The sequence below is a fragment of the Schistocerca piceifrons genome, chromosome 1 (genome assembly GCF_021461385.2).
Source record: "Schistocerca piceifrons isolate TAMUIC-IGC-003096 chromosome 1, iqSchPice1.1, whole genome shotgun sequence".
NCBI lineage: Eukaryota > Metazoa > Arthropoda > Insecta > Orthoptera > Acrididae > Schistocerca > Schistocerca piceifrons.
In genome coordinates this window covers 453,083,063-453,102,439 of record NC_060138.1, presented here as the reverse complement: position 1 = coordinate 453,102,439, position 19,377 = coordinate 453,083,063, and the positions used below count along the sequence as shown (strand labels likewise).

Here is a 19,377-nt window from a genome sequence, read left to right as displayed (position 1 = left end):
ATTAAACAGCCATGAAATAACTTCATAAATTGAGTTTGATTATAGCAGAGAAAATTTTTACTTCTTGGCACTTGCTCAACTCATATGACTATTCCTTGCTTCTGCAATGTTTCTGAACAAGACAGCATGGAAATGCAAAGCTCAAAATATTATGAAGATGAAATAATGAATGCATCAAATCTGTACACATCATACATGCAGTTCTCATTGAAGACCTTTGATTACCACACCTGGCCGATTTCCCCATCCACTATCAATATGACTCAGTTGCCTCACTCATGAGCACCTACGCTCAATCCATGAGTTACTTGCTGTCCCATTCCCAAGCAGCTGCCATTGTCATGAGTAACGAGCGAGCTTAATGCACATACTGACCAACGTCCATCAACCCTAACAGTGTCACATCATTATCCACATGACAGGTGCCACTGCCTCTGACCCATCAAGTCTCTCCTGACAACCCACACACACATCCCTGTGTCCCATAAAAGCTTGTACTGCTTACCTCTTACAACAGCTGTTACTGCATGCTCCACCTCACCTCAAGTATTTGTTGCAGCTAAGTAAATGGGAATGCCTTTAGATGGTCTTTGTGTTTCCCCTTCTGTTTAATGACTGCTTATCGCCTCCTCATCCACCCCTACACCCATTACCAAAATTCTGCTAGTGATACCTTCAATTCCCCCTGTTTTCCTGTGGCTGGCGACACTGCCTCTATAATTGCCCCTTCCACCCATGCCTGTAACACTTAATTTTCACCAAAAATATCCCACGTCTATCTCATATCCATGTTGATATGTCAATTTCATTGCATTCCAGGCTTCTTGAAATTACTGCAACCAGTCATCTGGATGCAGTAATTTCAAGAAACCTTTATTCATCGCAGTCGCAGTGTTCCCCAGCCATAATGGATAAAAGTTTCATTGCTTTCCATCACTAACCTAATAGCAGAATGCAGATCTTTTGGTGCATTGTGTGCACCCTTGATATGTCCAATGGCAACACCTTCATAAGAGCATTGAGCACCCTCTGCTCAGCTTCTTGCAACAAAATTGCATTTGCTGCATTACTCTGCCCCAACTTGTTGATGCGTTCATTTCGTTTCCTTATCCTGTCTGCAAAATCTTTCACAATTTCCCCATGCCTTTTCGTAGTAATGTTCAACTGCTTCCAAGAATGCCTCACACTGTTCTGTTTCTTGCATCTTTATAAAGCCCTTCTCCAGTGATTCCAAGTTTGCTGCATTCTTTAATGCGTCTGTAAGCCTCACATACATTTTCACTTCTCCCACTAGTCACTACCTGTTACAACTGACTTTTGGTCCAATCAGCCATTTCTGACAATGTTTTAAGGAACTCTAAGAATGACCACACTTCCTCAGATGATGTTCCAGTAAAGGGAACAACTAATCCTGCATAAGCTGGATCCACCTCATGGTGTGGTACTTGAAACAATGCTAACTATTCATCCTGAGCTGTCAACTGCTCATGTTACTGCATATTATCTGATGTCAGTTGCCTACCTTTTCTAACAATATCTGTACTAATGTAATTCTTCTGTACTGCTTCTGGCTCTGGGACATCTTGTGTCTCTCACTCTGCCAATGCAACACTCTTATTTTCCATTACACAAAATAATACAACAAGGATTCACAACTCCAAAAAATCATCATAAACTACTCTGTATGTTGTTTCTTGAAACACATAGACTCTCTACAGTGCCGTACAATAGGACCATAAAAATGACCTGTATAACAGGTTAGAGGCACTGACTCAGTATGGCTCAGTATGTCCAAGCAAGTTACAGTGTGTACACCCTACAGACACTAAATACTGCTCTCCACAATTACCCTTAAAATTTAGAATTTATTCACCTTCAAGCATTTTGCTTGTTATTGGTAAATATTCACATATAAATCTAAGAGACATGAGGTGCATAAAATTTCATTGTATTTCCATCAATGTCAGATAAGGCAATCCTAAAAAAAAATGTAATCTTTAAATTATGAAGACAGTCATGCCTCCCTTCCATGTCTGTTACAACCTCCAAAACACTACCAAATGTTTTCTCACTTACCATATTGTGTTGGTACTTTAGGTTGTGGTCCAGACATTGTGCTGAGTGAAGATGATGACAAAAATTCTAAAACCATATTATGGTATCCCAGTGCAGGGAAGGGTGGCTATGAGCCAGAATGGTGTGAGTGGGTGATGGAGAAGAGATGGGAGTGCAGGAAGCTCCAGAGAAAACAGCTACAAATGAAACAAGTTCTTTATTGAAGCATCTGTGCTACATAGTGCACCAGGCCAGTGGCCAGCTAGCCACTGAAATCTGCTACGCTGGCTGCTTGCATGCCGCTCAGTGCTGACACAGGTTCTCCACTGAGCACTGGCGGCCTTGTTACTCAACTCACAGCAGCATGGTCCTAATGCCAACTGTGTGTGTACCAAATGATGGTGTATCTACTCCACAGTAGTGGATGCCCATCATGATAAGACATCCATCCTGTGATAGTGAATGACGACTGGTGTGCCCAGGTAGTGAATTGCTGCCCCCTGGGCAGGAGGCAGCCACATTGCTGTAGTTATTCTGGGATGGCCAGTTGCATCATAGCACTAAGTCTGGGGGGAACATAGTGTGTTGTGCTGTTACCCTGCCATGGCCTTGAACTTATGACTTCTGCTGGCAGGTCCATGTGACAGCCTCATCCAGTACAGACCCATCATCCTGGTTAGGCTGTGAGACTGAGAATAATTTCATTACAAATCATCCGGTACTTCCAGTCGACACCTGTTGTGTATAAGCACCACTACTCTTGTTGTATCCTAAAACACCACTGCCACTGTTAGTGAGGAATCTGCCTTGCCGCTTGCTGCACAAGCCTGTGCAGCACTAGTTAGCCTGCCTTGCAACATTGTGTCGGCCTTTCTGAGTTATTACAATGAGAACATCCTCCTCTCACCTGCTGTCAGTGGTGCTGCAATTCGTCATTCAGGCTCATGCCAATATGCATATATATGGTTGTACATTGCAGTATTAAGTCTTGTCTTAACTAAACAAACTAGCAACACCCCTAACTTTGCATTGCAGCCCCACATATCTACGTGTTGGCAACTTGGCTCACACAGTGCTAAATTAGTTTGTGGGCTACTGCATATGATTAAAGTTTGGAAACAATGTTAAGTTATTGAATATTAACTCCAAATTTTAGTATAGCTAACATAATTCAAGCAGCACATGCCGGGAAAGTTCTCAGGAAGCATAACTTAATTGACAATCATCATCATAGTTCAGCCAACTTGCATGAAATATTAATAAGTGATATATACAAACCTTCCTCATGAATCAGTTTATCTGTTAGTGAAGATCATATCAAAATCCCTACAGTAGTTCCTGGGATTAAGCTTCATAAACAGACAGACAAGGCAGGGGCTTTAATTTATAATTTGTAGTCACATATTGTTTGGTTGAGTCCCCATCAAATTAGCATTGAATTTCACTCATGGTCCAAGATGTGGGTATGAGGTTCATTAATGATGGGGCACCAGCACATTTTGTTGCTGATATACAATGACATGTAACATGGCAATATGGTCAAAAATTGATAGAGTGAGCAGGATCTGTACCTCGGCCTCCAAGGTAACATGACCACAAATCACTAGAGTTTTGTATTTGGAGTCATCTCACAAGTGAAGGATACAGTACTCAAGCTGATACTGTTGAAGAAATGGAGCAGTGAATTTTACAGTCTTGTCAATATTTATGAGATAATCCAAGGCCATTTAAAAGAATCTGTAACTCACTGATAGACAAGTGTAGTATTGCATCCAAATGTGAGGAGGACATGTGGGACACTTTCTTAAACAGATGCAAGTCTGCAGTAAACTGTAACATATCATGTGCTGAAGAGCTATTGTATTTCTTGTTAAAGTAAGTCATGGGTGAAATTTGAACCTAATTAGGTGGGGACCTAACCAAAACATTTACGTTTCAAATACATTTCACCAACTAGTGAAAAATTTATACTTAAGTCCGTAGGAGCTTGCAACGGCACATTAGCAATTATCTTGCAAATGGCTCATCTGCAGACCAGTGTTCACTTAAATGTTTTTAGTTCAATTATCCCTATACTTTCACCTAATTAACTCTCATTATTATATATCCTCTGTAGAATAAATAACTTCTCATAATGGATGTCACAATGTTTAAAATGTGACACTGGCACAAATATAAAATAAGAGCACTCCTTGCCCCTCATGTTATGAGATTTAGACCCCCCTGGGTGCACCATGAAGTTATTTATGTTCTAAACTAAAAACAGGTTTTCCTTACCCATAATTTCCTACACATACAGGAAGTCCAGAACAGCTGATGAACAAGTTGAGGGAACTGCTTCTCTATCAGGCAGAAATAATCAGCCTTTGCAACAGATCAGTCAAAAACAGGAATACCAAATTTTGGATTCAGTGACTTACTTGCAATTTTTTTTACTGAATGAGAACTTATTTGTGTGAAAAAAGGACCAGAAAAGGAGAGGATTGATAAAGAAAAGGCGTTCAGTGGGTAATTTATGGCCTGATGAGAATTATCACTTATCATTGCTGGTATAAGAATAAAGGAAAGTGCAGTTTACTATATAATACTAGTAAAGTTTCCTGTATTCTGACTTGAGGTGTTGCATTTTGAAAGATGTGTAAACAGAAGAAACAAATAAAGTTCTGAATTGTTGTGCTTTGAGAGTCTATTTTCCCTTCAGCTTCTGATATCCCATATACAACACATTATCATGCTCTACGAAGACACAAAATTCTTCATTCCTTCCAGAAGGTTTTTCAGATGAGATCTGGAGATTAACATGCAGTTCCAACCTTATCATTCCCTCCGCAAAACATTTCAGCTTTACATGACATTGAAGTTGAATGGCTATAACTGACAAAGTTGCATAAATCTAGGTACAGAAAACAGATTGATTCAAAATTAGGATATTCAAGCAGAACTACAGAATTAAATCTCACAAAAGTTTCTATCTTTTCCAATTTTTAACTTATCTTTTTAGTAATAAGTACCATTAAATTATTTTATGCTTTCTTCCTTCAATTATTGAACATATATCAGAGTTCTACATGTAACAACAGCACTACTGAATTTAAAAGTGCCATTCTATTCTGCCTTAAAATACTTCTCATAAAGACATTTTATGTATATTCCATATAGTAAAATTATTGTAAAAACAGCAATATTCCAGAATGAGATTTTCACTCTGCAGCGGAGTGTGTGCTGATATGAAACTTCCTGGCAGATTAAAACTGTGTGCCGGACCAAGACTCAAACTCGGGACCTTTGCAAAGGTCCCAAATTCGAGTCTCACTCCGGCACACAGTTTTAATCTGCCAGGAAGTTTCAACAGCAATATTGTTCATTGAATTTTCACTATTATCTAATGACAATGCAACTTTTAGAAATGACATCATTTGACACTTTAAGCTACTGCTCAGTTTATTCTTTATTGAGCGAATGGTTTTGGTCAAAGACCATCATCAAAAAAAGATTTTTGTTAACCTCAAGAGTTACGTATACAATGTCAAAAATAAAATATTTATAAATAATGGTAAGATATGTAGATGTAGATATGTGGAGGGATACTAAATATTATATTTTTGACATTGTTCAGTTAAGAAAAATCTGTGCTAGGTAATGCCCTTTGGCCAAAACTGGTCACAGAATGACAAATAAATTGAACAGCAGTTTAAGGTGCTATTTCATGTCATTTCTACAAATTATAGAAGCTGTATAATACTATCAACAAAAAAAGGAAATACAACTGTTTTTGCAATATTGATAAATCTATCCAGCAAGGCTGTGCTCTAAAATTTTTTCGACTGTCAGTGCACATCTCAAGTTACTAATGATCATTTTATCCATGGAGGACATTGTGAGCCCCATACCCCTTAATGATTGTTGGTGAAATATACAATGAGTCACAAATTGTTATTCTGTTACTGTAGCTATTTGCATTATTCATCAACAGTAATGTTTATGTTAATTTTATCTAAAAGTATATAATTCAAATTTTAGGTCCATGTTCTAAGTGAAGAAAGAAGAGGACCCATCATAGAAGCAGTGATAAGCCGTATGAAAATAATAGAAGAAACACTTAATTATAAGAAACCTGAGATCAGTCACAAATGTCTCCCATTTCCTGTTCGTTTCATAGCAGTATCTGCTACGCTCCCTAATATTGAAGACATTGCTACATGGCTTGGCAAGTTTGATAATCCTGCAAAATATTTCAAAATAAGTGAAGAACATCGTCCAGTAAAATTACATAAAATTGTGCTAGGCTATAACTGTCCTCAAAATATGTCCCAGTTTCGATTCGATATATCACTAAGCTACAAGTTAAAGCCACTTCTGCTCCAGTACTCAGATGGTAAGCCTACACTCATATTTTGTAGCACAAGGAAAGGAGTCATTCAGACAACAGACACACTTTGTCAGCAGTTAACATTTCATTTTAATGTTAGTCAAAGAGAGCATATAATTAAAGCAATTTCAAATATAAGAGAAAATAAATTAAAAGAATGTGTTAACTGTGGAGTGGGCTTCCATCATGCGGGCATGGATCTTAATGATCGTTATGTCATAGAAACACTATTTCGAAGTGGTTACCTCCCTGTACTAGTTGCTACATCAACATTAGCACTTGGCGTAAACTTACCAGCCCATCTAGTGATTGTCAAGTCAACACAGCATTATATGGGAGGAGTGTATGCAAATTATTCAGACAGCCAAGTACTTCAAATGATTGGCCGTGCTGGAAGGCCACAGTATGATACAGAAGCAACAGCAATAATAATGACAAAAGAAAATGAAAAAGAGAAATATGAAAAACTTATTGAAGGCAAGGATTTAATAGAAAGCAACCTACACCGACATTTAAAAGAACATATTAATTCAGAAGTAGTTCTTCGTACAATTACAGAGACAGCTGTTGCTATGAATTGGATGCGTTCCACTTTCCTTTATGTACGTGCAATACGAAACCCACAGTATTATGGAATCCCTACACACTTTACAAAAAAAGGCATAGAAAACAAACTGCAGGAAATGTGTCTGCGAGAACTTAATGCACTAGCAACAAATCACCTGGTGAGAATGGATGTTTTTGATGTACAACCAACAGAAACAGGACGCCTAATGGCACATTATTACATAGCATTTGAAACAATGAAGATCTTTAGCACAATGACAGGAGAAGAAAACTTATCACAGATGCTTCAGCATGTGACAAGCTGTTCAGAATTTTCTGTGTTCCAGTTGCGGACAAGTGACAAAAAATGTTTGAATTCCCTCAATAAAGTGGGTTTACGCTATCCTCTAAAAGGCCGTATAAAGACAAAAGAAATGAAAGTAAATTGTCTTATACAGGCAGCTTTTGGATGTCTCACGGTAGAAGACCCATCTCTGCACCAAGAAATGATTCATATTATACGAATTGGTCAACGTATAACTAAATGCCTGGTACATTGTATGTTGTTAAAATCTTGCTACAGAGGTGTTCTAAATTCTATAGTTTTAGCAAAATGTTTCCACTGTCGCTTATGGGAAAACTCCCCTTATGTCTCTAGGCAGTTAGATCGAATTGGTCCTGTTTTATCAGAATTATTGGTGGTGACTGGGAAAAAATCTTTCAAAGATATTGCTGATTCCAATCCAAGAGATTTGGAGAGAATATTAAATCGGCCACCACCAATGGGAAACAAACTTCAGGAATCTGCAATGCATTTACCAGAATATCAAATAAAAATAAAATCAACTGTCTTCAACTACACTTATTATATTGAAATAGAGCTTTCAATTTGTAACAGTGAAGCGATAAGGACTGCAAATACAGCAGGTCCTAATCATGGTCCTTGTGTGATAATAGGCGATTCAATCAACAAACTTCACATTTTTAGGAGACTCAAAGATGTGCATATCATTGACAGTGAACAAAGATGGACATTAAAGATAGAAGAAAAAGTTAAAGATGTGTTTGTACATGTTATTAGTGAATACTGGGTGGGTATAGATGTACGTACAACCATACAACTGTTAAAGATTTCAGAAACCCCACCAGCTGAACCAGATCTGACAGTTAATAAAGAAAGAAATAGTGATTATAAGTGCACTAAAAATATTCCTGAAACAGTACAAGAAAACATGGCACAAGAAAGTAAGAAACGACGTCCTTCATTCTTAGATTTCAAAGCAGCTACAGATCATTTTTTGCAGACAACTGGTGGCAAAAGATTTCGGCTCAAAAATGACAAGCCTAACTGTTCTCTAGAACTGTTTCTGCATACTCCTCTGAAAGAGAAACAACTATTTCCAACTAACTCTAAGAAAGGGCCAGAGAAAACAATACAGATTTATGAAACTGATAAGCCATGTTGTAGACCAATAAAATTGAGTCAAACAATTTCTAATCATGCATTTTTACAATTGCAGAAGCAGTTCAGAAAACCTCCACTTAATTACAGCAAAAAGGCTCGCATGGCCCATGAAATACTTTTGAACAACAATACACATTTACATGCTTCTGATCAAGGACAACAATATTCCATAGACAGTTGCTCTTCCACGGCACAGCAAGAACCCATGATAGTCAAAATCAATCCCAAAAAGTATGGTAATCAGTTGATAAACGGTAACATGTCCGAAGGTTCTTCAGTGAGTCAAGCTAGCTGCAAGGAAGACTCCAGCATTGTTTCTGTTGTAACAAGTAATGTTAAAATGCTAAATTGCTTCTACAGAAGGAGTGGTTCAACTGATGATACACCAAACAAAATAGCGGAAAAAATATTTAAGTTACCAGAAAGAGAACAATCACACTGCATTATACATCAAAACCAAATTAACACTCATGAAAAGCCATTGCAGGAGAAAGTAACTGCAGCAGCACCAAAAGATGATGCAAAAGAAATAACTGCCCTGAATGAAGTCTACAACCAGTCTCTCAAAATAAAAAATAACAACTGCAATTCTAGCAAATACTGCTCTTCAGTGGACAGCTCACTTCAAATTTCTTTTGATTTAGGTATTGAACAGATTCTAGACAGTAATTTTGAAATTTTGATGGCTGAAACAATTGTCAATAATGAAAATTAATAAAATCACATGCATTAACTTTTACCCCTATGTAAACTAGCAATGAGTAAGAGCAATACACTTTCTACTGGGTAGAATTACATAATGTTTGCATTGGAAACCTGTGCATCACAAGAATATGTAAGGAAGAAACTCAGAGAAACACATGTTGTATGCAAATTAGTCATGCCCAAGCAAATCAGAAAAGGGTACTTCTTATCAGACAGTACAGAATCAATTGATGAACAAATGATATCAGCTACGCAAACCACTGGGAAAAATTAGGTATGTAGAATAAGTTGACAAGAATGATTATTAAGAGCAACTGATTAAATGATGAGAGTACCATTACATAATCAATTGAAAATGTGAATACTCTAGGTCTTTCCAAGATGTTCTGAATTACTTTACAGCACATCTGAAGATCACCAATGTAGAAATAGCAGTTATGAAAATACTTTACCTGAATTATCAGGAGAGTTAAGCAGATGATAGTAATATGAAACATTTTCAGTATTAGTTCATAACAGAATCTTTTGAATCTAAATCAAGTTTCTGCTTGCCATGTGCCAACAGATGTCATATTTATAGTAATTGTGTATGTATTTAATGTAATACAATCCTATTAAATACTATTATCACAGATTCAGCTGTACAGTTCTTTTAAATAAAATGATAATATTAATTTTAAAAACAGATTTTTTGGCAACACTGCCATTTTTCCTTGTGCCAATAGAAGAGTTACATATATTCTATGCTAAACTTCAAATCTTTTATTAGGAAATATTGTAGCTTCTTTTGTTGGTTTAGAATTTGTACTTAACAGAATAACAGAAATTTTTGAGCCCTGAAAGATTGTTTCTTTAAACAAAAGAAGAAGCTATGGAATTACTGAATTAATTACTTACTTCCTTCTTAAATTTGGGAAACTAACAAGCAATCTGCTGACAAGTTTGCTTATTAAGAGCACAAATGTGAATGTTTACTTGATGTGTTATGGGGACTGTTAAATACAGAAGGATTTTGAAAAGAAATGGTTATGTATTTCATTATCACAGTGCTTTCCTGCAGGTGGTGAAGAAATTAGCTATAGCTGTGAGTGGCACTGCATAGCAGGACCACAAGTTGAAGGAGAGGCATGAGTGGAGAAAGAGACGATTTAAAGGTGAAGGTAATTACAAACATGCCACTGCAGATCACATTCACTGCATTGGTGCACTGTTTACATACTATCCAGCAATGAATATCAGTGGTAACATTCCAAGCTGCAGAAATATATAAAAATATATACATATAATCCAGATAAATTCAGTGAGCACTCTCCTAAACTGAAACTATCCAAATTCAAATTCATTTACTCATTTCTATCAATATCTCACTATTTTTATCAAGCGGTAATTTTGCAATGCTTCTTTCACTGTGTTACTGGGTCTGCACCACTCTCCTACACCACATGTTCTTTAGAAACTCCAAAGAGTGATACAGTAATCTACTATTATACTTTCCATACAATTTGAATGGAAAACACACTATCAAGTCACCTTCTTATGGCTATCTATTAGATGTTATCTCTACAGTATCCAGTTCATTAGCAGCATGTATCTGGAGAAGTAGTTCCCAAAGATAATTAAGTTGTTGTCTGTATGCTTTGGTGGAACAGTGGTGAATCTCAAGTTCAATCTTCAGTCAGTCCTAGAATATTTACCTGTCCCTTGTCACTTCTTTCACCTCTGGCAATGTTTGTAAATGTGAAAAAATAGCTAGTTGCACCATGGCTTGGAGACCACATTGAACTGTAGGTGCCCCTATAACTGGCAAGGTAAGTCAGGTCAAAGGTTGGAAGGAAGACAATATAATGTGGCACACCAAGAAAGACTACTGAAGTGATGGATACCATATTCAGTAAATCACCCAATTCACATTCTGTATCTTAACATATATGTTCAAACTCATGAATTTGTTGATTCATTTCTGTTGATTACTAGCAAACCTATCACCATTTGCTGCTCTCTAAGTTAATTCTTTTGTCAGATGTGTAAAAGCTCATTTAATCAGATGTGTAATGTTACTATATTTGTCATTCAAAGATTATCTCAGACAAAAACAAACAGACAACTTAAAAATGGCCACTGCTGTAACACCTTGTAAATGTTAGTAAAACTAGAAACGGATTAGTTATTTTATTAACTAAGACTTATAGTCTACACAATGTTAAAACTGCTTATTTTATAAGTTTCAGACATAATTATCAAATGCTTTGTTATTTTTTAGCGATCAAACTGTTAGCATTTCATCATGCGTGCCACAATGTGACCTAACTGAAACAGAATTAATTTTTGTGTGATTTCAAATTTGTTAAGATAATAACAGAGTTTCAGGGAGAGCATAAGGGAACAATTGACAGGAATGGGGGAAAGAAATACAGTAGAAGATGAATGGGTAGCTTTGAGGGATGAAGTAGTGAAGGCAGCAGAGGATCAAGTAGGTAAAAAGATGATGGCTAGTAGAAATCCTTCGGTAACAGAAGAAATATTGAATTTAATTGATGAAAGGAGAAAATACAAAAATGCAGTAAAAGAAGCAGGCAAAAAGGAATACAAACGTCTCAAAAATGAGATTGACAGGAAGTGCAAAATAGCTAGGCAGGAATGGCTAGAGGACAAATGTAAAGATGTAGAGGCTTATCTTACTAGGGTGAAGATAGATACTGCCTACAGGGAAATTAACGAGACCTTTGGAGAAAAGAGAACCACTTGTACGAATATCAAGAGCTCAGATGGAAACCCAGTTCTACGCAAAGAAGGAAAAGCAGAAAGGTGGAAGGTGTATATAGAGGGCCTATACAAGGGCAATGTACTTGAGGACAATATTATGGAAATGGAAGAGGATGTAGATGAAGATGAAATGGGAGATATGATACTGCGTGAAGAGTTTGACAGAGCACTGAAAGACCTAAGTCGAAACAAGGCCCCTGGAGTAGACAAAATTCCGTTAAAACTACTGACAGCCTTGGGAGAGCCAGTCCTGACAGAACTCTACTATCTGGTGAGCAAGATGTGAAATACCCACAGACGTCAAGGAGAATATAATAATTCCAATCCCAAAGAAAGCAGGTGTTGACAGATGTGAAAATTACTGAACTATCAGTTTAATAAGTCACAGCTGCAAAATACTAACGCAAATTCTTTACAGACAATGGAAAACCTGGTAGAAGCCGACCTCGGGGAAGATCAGTTTGGATTCCATAGAAATATTGGAACACATGAGGCAATACTGACCCTAAGACTTATCTTAGAAGATAGATTAAGAACAGGCAAACCTATGTTTCTTGCATTTGTAGACTTAGAGAAAGCTTTTGACAATGTTGACTGGAATACTCTCTTTCCAATTCTGAAGGTGGCAGGGGTAAAATACAGGGAGCAAAAGGCTATTTACAATTTGTACAAAAACCAGATGGCAGTTATAAAAGTCGAGGGACATGAAAGGGAAGCAGTGGTTGGGAAGGCAGTGAGACAGGGTTGTAGCCTCTCCCTGATGTTATTCAATCTGTATATTGAACAATCAGTAAAGGAAACAAAAAACAAAAAAAATCGGAGTAGGTATTAAAATCTATGGAGAAGAAATAAAAACTTTGAGGTTCACCGGAGACATTGTAATTCTGTCAGAGACTTGGAAGAGCAGTTGATCGGAATGGACAGTGTCTTGAAAGGAGGATATAAGATCAATGTCAGCAAAACCAAAATGAGGATAATGGAATGTAGTCGAATTAAGTCGGGTGATGCTAAGGGAATTAGATTAGGAAATGAGACACTTAAAGTAGTAAAGGAGTTTTGCTATTTGGAGAGCAAAATAACTGATGATGGTCAAAGTAGAGAGGATATAAAATGGAGACTGGCAGTGGCAAGGAAAGTGTTTCTGAAGAAGAGAAATTTGTTAACATCGAGTATAGATTTAAGTGTCAGGAAGTCATTTCTGAAAGTATTTGTATGGAGTGTAGCAATGTATGGAAGTGAAACATGGACGATAAATAGTTAGGACAAGAAGAGAATAGAAGCTTTTGAAATGTGGTGCTACAGAAGAATGCTGAAGATTAGATGGCTACATCACATAACTAATGAGGAGGTATTGAATAGAATTGGTAAGAAGAGGAGTTTGCGGCACAACTTGACTAGAAGAAGGGATTGATTAGTAGGACATGTTTTGTGGCATCAAGGGATCACCAATTTAGTGTTGGAGGGCAGTGTGGAGGGTAAAACTCGTAGAGGGAGACCAAAAGATGAATACACTAAGCAGATTCAGAAGGATGTAGACTGCAGTACATACTGGGAGATGAAGCAGCTCGCACAGGATAGAGTAGGATGGCGAGCTGCATCAAACCAGTCTCAGGACTGAAGACCACAACAACAAGACAATAATTTCAACAATGATCATATTAATTATAATTGTCAAAACTATATAAATAGTCAATCAAATAAGTCAACAGAAGTAGTCTATTTCAGACTAAATTTAACTCTGTATGTTTTGTATTTGGAAAAATTACCAAATATTCATTAAAATGCAAGTGAACGTTAAATTACTGTGCTTATCATTCCATTAGTTTCTTGCAAAAAGCATCTCACATAACAAAAACCTGGAAAATGCTATTCTGTCATGAAAAGTTGCTCGCCACTATTGTTGATATCTGAACAACAAATGAAAGGGAAGTGTTATTACTTATTATTCTAACTTAACTGCTGCTATACTTCATTTACAGCATTATATGCTCTGTATAGATTATGCAAAAGGAGTGCATACAGAGTTAAAATTTTGTATTTTCTAAGTGAGCTGGAAGCAAGTAAAATGTTGCATGTACCACCTCCAGCAAGACAATGCCCAATAAGGCACTGTGGTGTTCAGACCAACCCTCCAGTTGATGATGGGTTCATTACTTTCTTTTTACCTGTATGCATTAACTGGTTACTGTCATTGCAAAGGAGAATAATTTTTCAAAGTCTGTGAACCATTTAGTGTGTCTTCATTGTCTGACTGGAGGAAACAACCTAGAATCAGTCATCAGCAGTCAACTTTGATATTAATCTACAAATCCAAGTATTTTTCTTCAAAGTCCTGTTTTTAGCAAGGGTCATGGCTAAGAAACCATGAATTTGCTGAAGTTCCATATATAACAAGCTTCTTTGAACTGTTGTAGTAGACATGAGGCTGATAGCTCCCTGCATCTTTTGGACAGTGAGCTTGTTCTGTTGTAGCAGTCTGATTTGCCACTGTAATTAACTTTTGTCTCAGGTTTTACTGGTACACAGAACTTCAGTTATTGTCAATGCTGCATTACAATGGCAAACCAGACTGCTACAACAGAACAAGCTCACTGTCCAAAAGATGCAGGGAAATATCAGTCTTATGTCAATGACAACAGTTCAAAGAACCTTATTATAGATGGAACTTCAGGAAATTCATGGTTTCTTAGCCACGACCCATCCTAAAAACAGGGCTCTGAAGAAAAATACCTGGATTTGTACGTTAATATCAAAGTTGACTGCTGATGATTGATGTTGGGTTGTCTCCTCCAGTCAGTCATGTATTCTGCTTCAAAAAACAGATAGATGTCAATGGATCTCAAGAAACATAAATGATACTTTGCAATCACTGCCTGAGAACATGAATGATAACGGCAGTATTGTAATCTGGGCAATATTCTTCTGGCAGTTTATAGAAACATTAATCCATACAGAAGGAATTATAGATAATTTTCATAAGAAATCTATCCTCTGATGTCACAACCAACTGTACATTAAGAGTGTCTTTCCCTGGAAGGGATATATATTTGAGTTGTTGTCATGTGAGTAGAGATTTCCCCAAATGGCTTGAAGTGTATTACTGCTTTTCTAAAGCTAAGGGGATGAATGAATACAATATAGCTGCAGGTAACTAGAAGATTGAAATTCTCTAGATAACTAACTTTTTTAAAAAATAAATTTTAGCTTTGCCAAATCTGGGGGGGGGGGGGGGGGGGCGGGGGGGGAGGGGGGGGTGCCTTTCACCATGTACCTACACAATTGCCCCACACTGTACATTGACACGGTATGGAGACGTACAGTGTTTTTGCTTGTACCTATTTATATTTGCATTTGCTGATAGGGGTCTATGCCCTTTATTTGTTGGCTTCTCCCTTATTTAATGGAATGGGTATGTCAGCTTATCCTATGTATGCTAAAGTTCTACAAGAAATTGGAAGGTTATATACATAATATGATAGTTCTTTACATATTTTAATTTAGCATGCTGACAATAATGTTCAGTTTAATTCAGCCTTGCTGCCAGATTTTGCACTTGTGGAGTAGTAGCTTTGATGGCTAAGCATGAGTCGCTAACAGTCAACATTCTAGTTGCTACCGATGCATGTCTGTTCACTTGTTTTCTTAGTGTCAATTTCATATTGAGTGTCACACCTTCACCTGAGTATTGCATATTAAAAAATTGCCATGGCATTTGTCTTCATTCTGGGCGCAGTGGGTGGGTGTTTATTGTTCAAAATATGATGCTTTGGCAGAAGATCTCCCTTCTTACAGCCCAGGTGTCTTTATTACCCCTCATACTTGCATTTCAGCAGAGAGAATCCTGGCCAACATCATCCATTGACGAGGTAAGTATTGTCTCAAACAATTGTAGTTCACTTATTAATGTATCAGGCATTGTCAAACACAATATTCAGAGATTACTTTGCTGCACACGTATGTTAATGTCACCACACTTCACCGTTCACTTTGCTGAAAGACACATATAACCATCCAAATATTGTATAAATTGCTTGTCTTAAAGTTCATCCCTTTACATGGAGTTTAATTTCCAATGAAAATTCATATAAGTATTGAATTACAACAATATACATAACATGACAACTTATATACCTATGGCTGATATTCCATCCATTGCTTACATTACGAACATAAATTTCTTAAATTTTAAAACATCATAAATTTTTCATTAGCTGCGTTCTGATACTACAGTTTGTTTGTTAGTTTTTTTAACTTATCTTTGTTCATATCACATATACAAATTAATTACATAACACATTATTGTGATACAATTCAAGCATATGATACATTTATACTTCATTTTATAGAATCTTTTTGTTGTGCCTATCACTTCTCAGCATCTCCACTATATGGTGAGTAGCAACTTTCCTTCTCTGGTATTGTTACATTCCATCCTGGATTTTCCATTGTTTCATTTTATAGACACGCTTTTATCACTTATTGGAGCTCATTTCTTCCTTATGTAGAGGAGGGGAAAAAACATTCAAAATAGGACTAAAACATTACATATTGCTGGCCTAACTATGCTTGGCACTGCCTCCTTTGTTTGGGAAGGAAGGAAGGAAGTACTCATCTGCTGGTTCAAGGATTTATGAGGAAATGTTACTCGTACAGTCATGGGCTAGTTGCTTAGGAACTTTTATTTCATGGAAATCATGTGCACTGACTTACCATTCATGTACTTTCATGTTGTTTCTTCCTGTGCTAGTGCTGTTTCTTCAGTTTACTGGTAGCTTAGTGTTAAGCATGAAGAAGTTTCAGCCATCGTAGACTTAACTTTCTCAAATACCTGGAAATGTCATTATCTAAGCTTTCATGTGCCACAATAAAAATTAACTGGCTTTTGTAAAATCACATGCTTAAATGTTTATGTGTACTCTGCAGTGAATAGGTACTGGTAAATGTCAAAGAGATACACTGCAACGATTCATTTTTCAGTTGCCTCATGACCTTTGTATAAATATCTTTATAACTAAATTGTTTATTCAATGTATGGCCATTTCTTCATTTGGTACGTGCTACTCTTGACATAATTCTCTTCTTCTGTGCAGTGACAATGCACTGGTCAATAAAAGAAAAAAAAACTTAAAACTAACTTAAAACTAATTGCACTGCACAGCTCAGTGGCCACTGATACATCTGGTCATTAAATTCACCAGCAGATATTTCCATATTCTGTTTAAATTTATAGACATTCATTTATTCTGTTGCCCCTCATGATTACTTACCCTGAAAAGAAAATTATTTGACATTTCTTATGGTATTTTGTCATTATTTCTTAGCTTACACATCACATATATTTTTTCATAATGCTTCCTTTTGCTTGTAAATATGTTGTATATAGCTTAGTATTTAATTAAATCTCTGTGTACATATATCAATAGCTTCGTAGTTCTTATACACAGGTCAATGCCTCCTCTTCTCCTACTGACATCAGCGCATATTGTTGAGCACACACAGCTGAACCATAAGCTAATTTTGTTTATACTTTTGCTTCACATGAAGCAGTGTGTTACTTCCCATTTCTGTTGATTTTATGCTTACATTTACAAATCAAAAGAATTACATACACATATACACATTACTTTATCTTAAAATGCACTCCAGAAGAAAAAAATTACACTTAGAGTTATGTACACTATGTACATTTATTTTGTGATAGAAAGAAAAAAATGCTACCTAACTTCATCTTTCTATAAAAGCTGTTATATCTTTGTGAGGTTGGAGACCCTTGCCTCTCCCTGTTTTCTCAAAGGCTAATCAGTACATCCCAGGGTATAGTATTTTGAAAATTATATATGGTCCTGAAAGAGTAATTGCCACTTCTTATTCAGTTTGCCAAAGTTTGTCAATTTAGGGAGCATCCCTAAGAGGACTTGTTGCCCTTCAAAAAATTGTGTAACATGTTTCAGTTTCTTATTTTTAATTTTCTTCCTATACTCAGCCCTGTTTTCTAGTGTAATTATGGCTTGCTTGATTTTGTCTTGTAGTGCCATTTCGGTAATGTGTACTTTTGGCATGGGCGACTCCCACTCATTCGTTTTGTCTGGAACATCAATTCATTAGGTGTGAAACCTGTTGAAGAATGTGGAATGTTATTGACAACTTGCATGAAAGGAGTTATGTACTTATATATTTTGACACATTGGACTATTTTCAATTATTCAAAATGACAGTCACAATTACATTAGTTTATTTTGCCAACAACCGGTTTCAACCCACGATGGGGTCATCTTCAGGGCATTTAACACTGTAAAGTTATAATATTAGTAAGCAATCATGTACATAATCTACAAGCAATTAGTCAAAGTTACATAAATAAATAAATTTTTATACCCATTTGATCGCTCGCTGGAGTCATCACGCTGCCTGTGCACGGTTGGTAACTACGCATGGTTAGCTCTCTGCACAAGCTTAAATAACGGCCTATAACATGTGGGCAGATGGTAACACCCTCCATGGTGACCAATGGTAGTTACATGCTTAAGCAAGAAATTGTAAACTTTAAAGTTTGTTCCTGTTGTAATGTAAAATATAACAAATAACTAATTAAACCTCGAGAAATTTACAATTAGTTAAAATTGAGGTGACTGTTGTTCCATTCATTTTTCACATCATTTGTGGATAGAGCAGAGCTCCATCTTTTGTGGTAGGGACGCTGTTGCCATGGGCAATAGTATATATCAAGCACCCTCTAGCCTGTGTGGTTGGGACGTTGTCGTCATGATAGCCGCTTTGTATAAGTTGTCTGCTGTAATACCGTCTTTGCGTGGTGTTCATTGTTATGGTTATGGCATACCATAACTATTCTTCCGCCATGTTGTTGTCAATCCATGTGGTCTTGTGCTGCGGCATTATGTTTGTACAGCTTGTGTTGTCGTGGTGTGTTCTGGCTGCTATCCATAAAAGTTGTTACTAGTAATTAGTAAAACACTTCAAAATCAGTGTATTCTCCATTATAAAATTAACATATTAGAAAAAGAAGTATATCAAGTGCCTCTTAGCCTACTTGGCTAGGATTCCGTCGTCATAGTAGCCTCCTCATACATGTTGTCTGCTGTAGCACGGCATTCTATATCATAGCATCGGTGTACCACAATCCTCCCTTCATCATGCTGCTGTCGAGCGACATAAGTTGTTGTATTATGGATACTCATCCAAAAAGTTGTTTCTGAATTATATATTTATATTTTAGGACTTATGTTTTGTGGCGGCGTTCGTAGCAACAAACAATTCGCTGTAGAAACGGCTTACGAAGTCACCGCCACACTTTTAATAGCGGGCCGACCGGTCCACTGGGACAGTGAACAGAAAGATGAAAACCCAAACACTCTGATTAAATAAAAGTCGGTACTTATCTTTATTGATGAAGATACAGAAACACAATAGTGAACTCCGTGTCTACAGAGATCTGTCTAGTTCGAGTCGGAGCGGC

The 19,377-nt window shown here is 36.8% G+C and overlaps 1 protein-coding gene across 1 annotated transcript in view; it reads left to right on the top strand.

Moving 5' to 3' along the window:
- LOC124735050 (probable ATP-dependent DNA helicase HFM1) overlaps positions 1-19,377 on the top strand; it is a 108,716-nt gene that overhangs the window by 53,211 nt on the left and 36,128 nt on the right. The window contains exon 5 of the mRNA XM_047248558.1: positions 6,076-9,100. Coding sequence (XP_047104514.1) covers positions 6,076-9,100 — 3,025 coding nt within the window. The remainder of the gene's footprint in view (positions 1-6,075; positions 9,101-19,377) is intronic.